Source organism: Cornus florida, unplaced genomic scaffold, assembly GCF_030987335.1.
Source record: "Cornus florida cultivar Cherokee Brave unplaced genomic scaffold, ASM3098733v1 CherokeeBrave_3.0.0_Hap2_Chr04, whole genome shotgun sequence".
NCBI lineage: Eukaryota > Viridiplantae > Streptophyta > Magnoliopsida > Cornales > Cornaceae > Cornus > Cornus florida.
Genome location: NW_026775574.1, coordinates 14,412,118 through 14,416,146, shown reverse-complemented (window position 1 = coordinate 14,416,146; position 4,029 = coordinate 14,412,118). Strand labels below are relative to the sequence as shown.

Below are 4,029 nucleotides of genomic sequence, written 5' to 3'. Positions count from 1 at the left end.
TTCCATCTTTTTGATAACAAGAAGCTTTGAAATCCACTAATTCCTATCAAATCTGTACTTAAAAAATAAGCCCAACCCTTCAAATACTTCCCTTTCAATGCCAAGAGACACAAACACCAGAAACAGTGATCTCCGCTGATTGCAACAAATCTAGTTCACAGGTTGAGTGCTGAAACAGGGAAATTGATTGTAACAAAACACCAGACCACCAAAGAATACCCTCTCAAGTGTTGTCTTACCCCACCTGGGACATAGTGGGTGTATGAGTGTGTGTCACACACACACACACACACACAAACAAACAAACACACACAGGCCTTGAACTCCCTTGCACCCTTTTCGTACTGTTGGTGGCCATCCTAACACCGACTAGATTCTATTATACGAAAAATTGCTGTACTAACTGGCAACTATAAGACCTATGTTCAATGTGTATAGGACTTGAGGTGGATAAATCTTGTGAACTATAAAGAAAGATAATGTTATGTAGACCCCATTAGTAGCTTTTCTATAAAAATGAACTTGTAAGCAACTTCATCGAAGGCCGGTTCTTGGCGGCCCATCCTACATTGTCTCCTGTATGTCTCTAAATATTGTGAATGTGAAAACACAGTACTAAAGCATGTAATGTCAAAAGAATAATCTCCCAACATACGAAAATCACTCTAATTTCCCCCACTAAAGCAGGGTGGTACTTTCTCCTTTTAGGAAAAGATCAATCACAGTGAGTGATTTTGATTCAAGTAAGCAAACTTGACATGATTTCGAAACTAATTTAAAAAATTAAAGTGCACCTTTAAAAAAAATAAAAAAATTCAATCTAGTGTTATTGTTCAATGAAATTGCTTCCAAGCTACCCTTAGCAACAAAAGGATAACTGCAATTAAGGTCTCCAAAACACGAAACCGAGAAGGAAAACCAGGCCTATATCTAGGTCACTAAATTGAATACCCTATGAAGAAGCAGCTACTACTCGAGAAGAATCATAAAATTTAGTCATCATATCAATGCCTTAAAATAAAACAGATGAGCAGAACTAATTTTTTTGAAAATGGAGGCATATTCTTTGAACATATTAAAATAGGATGTTAGGATAAACCTTCATATGCAACAAGGACTGCTTGTTAAAGTTGTATAAGCAGAAATGCAGCTGTCACTTCCGAAGCATCCTTGAATCCGGAAAAGGGCAAAAAAAGAGCATATAGTTGAACTGGTTTTCCACCAACCAACGTGTCTGTACAATCGAGCATCTTCATCGAAACCATTAACCAAAATTATATGTCTAATGTAGAGATCGGCCTCAACAACAATCCATACTCCTTGCTGCTTTGGAACTACCATGACATGAATTGGGAAAGCTGATTTGCCTCACTCTATAGGAGCGGGGAGATTAAGATCAAGTAGATCATGAAACTCGGGAAGCTCTTCGTTGATTACTGGGGCCTGATCACTTCTGTCTTCAGAGCTTGTGTTAAAATGAGACCTCTTATGACCGCCTAAAGCTTGGCCCGACTTAAAGACCCTGAAGCAAATTGAGCACTCATGTCCTTTGATTTTCTTTGGGTTAAATCTTCTCTCAGCATTGCAAGACAAATCTTGAGCATTCTTGTTACTACATGACTCATATTTGCTTCTCCTCTGAGCATTCTTGCCTTTTTCGACATTGGAAGAACCATTATTATAAGAACCATTCTGGAACCTCTTTTTCGAATCATAGGTCACCGGATTTGAGGCCTCGCCATATCCTTCTTCCTTGATCAAACCCTTCCTCTTCAGTTCATTTCCCTTAAATTTGAGCCTATTGAAACCCTTACCATCCACTTTAGGCTTCTTGTATTCATCATTCCTTAGAAACCCATCATCAGAAACATCTGATTCTACTTTCTTAGCTCCATTCCTAAAATACCCAGAATCCGAATTCTCAAATTGAACAAGTTCAGCATCCATAGCCCTAAACTTTAACTTCTTACCTTTAAGTTCCATATTTTCCAGAGTCCCATCGCCATTATACACACAGTTCACATAGTCCCTTTTCCCAATTCCCATATCAATAGACGATGATTTAGTCTCCAAAACCACAGAATTGTTGTCTGAAGACTCATTCAAACCACCCCAATTGCCAGAATCCCTAGACAGCATCATCAAACACAAAGCCAACTCTTCTTGCTCCTGCTCAATCTCAGAAACAGATGAAGAACCATTTGCCAAACACACAGAATCAGATTTCACAACAATTCTCTTGTACCTCTTGCTGCTCGTGGTCCTCCTCTTTCGCGGCCTCGGGTTCTCAGCCTCAGTATCCGACTGTCCATCCATTACTACCTTGTGATCCTCATCAATCCATGAAAAATCATCCTTCAAAACCCTCTCTTTCTCAGAGTGGCATGCCATGTGACCACACAGAGCCTTCAAAGACTGAAACCCTTTGCCACATTGTTTGCAAACCCACCTGTCATGGTCCAAAGGGAACACTGAATCCACAGCCTTCCATGTTTTTCTAGGGTTTTCTCTGAGGCCATAACCGGATTGCCCACCAAGCTCAAACCCTCCTGAATCTCTCTCACCACCACCACCACCACCACCACCACCACCATCCAAAGACGACAACTTTTTCATGTTGGGCTCAAATTTTTCCTCTGATTCAGCAGAGTTCACACTCATGCGAGAGTGATGAGACCACCTCATGTGACCCCCCAAGGACTTGGCACATGGACACCTTTTGTTACACAACTTGCAGGCATACCCCAATTCTTGATCTCCTCCTTCCATGTAGTGTATTGGCTTTGATTTGATCACTCAAAAGAAAAGAAACCCAATAGAGAAAACCAGATCAGTGAACCATTTGTGAAGCTCAAAAATGCTACATTTGGTTGATCTCGAACTATCAAAGAGGGACTGAATGGAGGAACACAAGAACACCCAGATCAATGAAGTTGAAGCTTAAGAGGACCAAATCTGGCAAAGGTGGGCTTTTTTTGACACGGATCACGAAGCTGTTTTGGTTTTTTCACAAGCAATCAGAAGAGAATCAGATTGGTCAGATGTGACAGTTTTGCAGAGTACAAAGATCAGAAAAGAAGAAGAGCCTTTGAATTCCATTCCAATGTACTCTAGTCTCTCTTGAATGTTCAAAATTTGAAGAATCTGATGAGAGAAAACAAAAAATCAAACTTTGAACAGATGGGTCCCTAAATAATGCCATGAACAAACCCAAGAAGATAAACTATTGAGACATATACCCATTTTCTCTCTCTTTATATCTCTTGTTTGTGTGTTCTAGTCGGAGGGGAATTCTATGCATGGAAGCAAAAAAATGAGTTATAGAGAGAGAGAGAGAGAGAGGGGGGGGGGGGGGGGGGGGGGGGGTTGCGAGAGAGAGAGAGGGGGGTTAAACAAAGACGGGAAGCACGTGTAGTCGTGAGAGTGTATGTCGTTGATCAAATGGACGGTCAGGATTGTTGGGATATTTTAAGGATCCAAAAGGGTGTGAGATTGAGAAGTACAAAATGTATGCGATATTAGTCATATTATAGTACCAAACCCATCCAAACATATATATATGCCTTCCTTTGTCTTGCTCCAAAGCTCGCACCCATGAAAGGTCCGAATCTTCAGCCGTTATTGTTATCTTCACTTACCCATTTGCCCCCTAATTTATTGACAGCGAGATATTTTTCTCACTTATATATGCTAAGTTTTTGTTTTTATACTCCACTGATATATTAAAATTTGGCAAAAAAAAAGTTACTGCTATTTAATTCGATCTCAATCATCGATATTTCAAGTCGAAACAAACGTAACATAGTGTCACGGACGGAATCCTAAGATGCTTGAAGTAAGGAAGACACGCATACTGGTTGGCGAAGAGTAGAATTTGATTGGAAAGGGACGTGCAGGACCACATGATGGTACCTCTTAAGAATTTAGGCAGGTCGACTCAGACTTGACTATAAAGAAGGGAATTGACCATTCTTGCATAAACTGGTCGGGAGGTAAAGTCGGTTCCTAATAAAGTCAAAGCAGGCCGAA

General features: G+C 40.4%; 1 protein-coding gene across 1 annotated transcript; it reads right to left on the bottom strand.

Annotated features, from left to right (window-relative positions):
* Positions 1 to 333: 333 nt before the first annotated feature.
* Positions 334 to 3,330, bottom strand: LOC132302794 (uncharacterized). The gene has a single exon (XM_059799742.1). It carries the CDS (start codon positions 2,767 to 2,769, stop codon positions 1,369 to 1,371), a length of 1,401 nt encoding a protein of 466 aa, XP_059655725.1. The 5' UTR covers positions 2,770 to 3,330; the 3' UTR covers positions 334 to 1,368.
* Between the last annotated feature and the right edge of the window lie 699 nt (positions 3,331 to 4,029).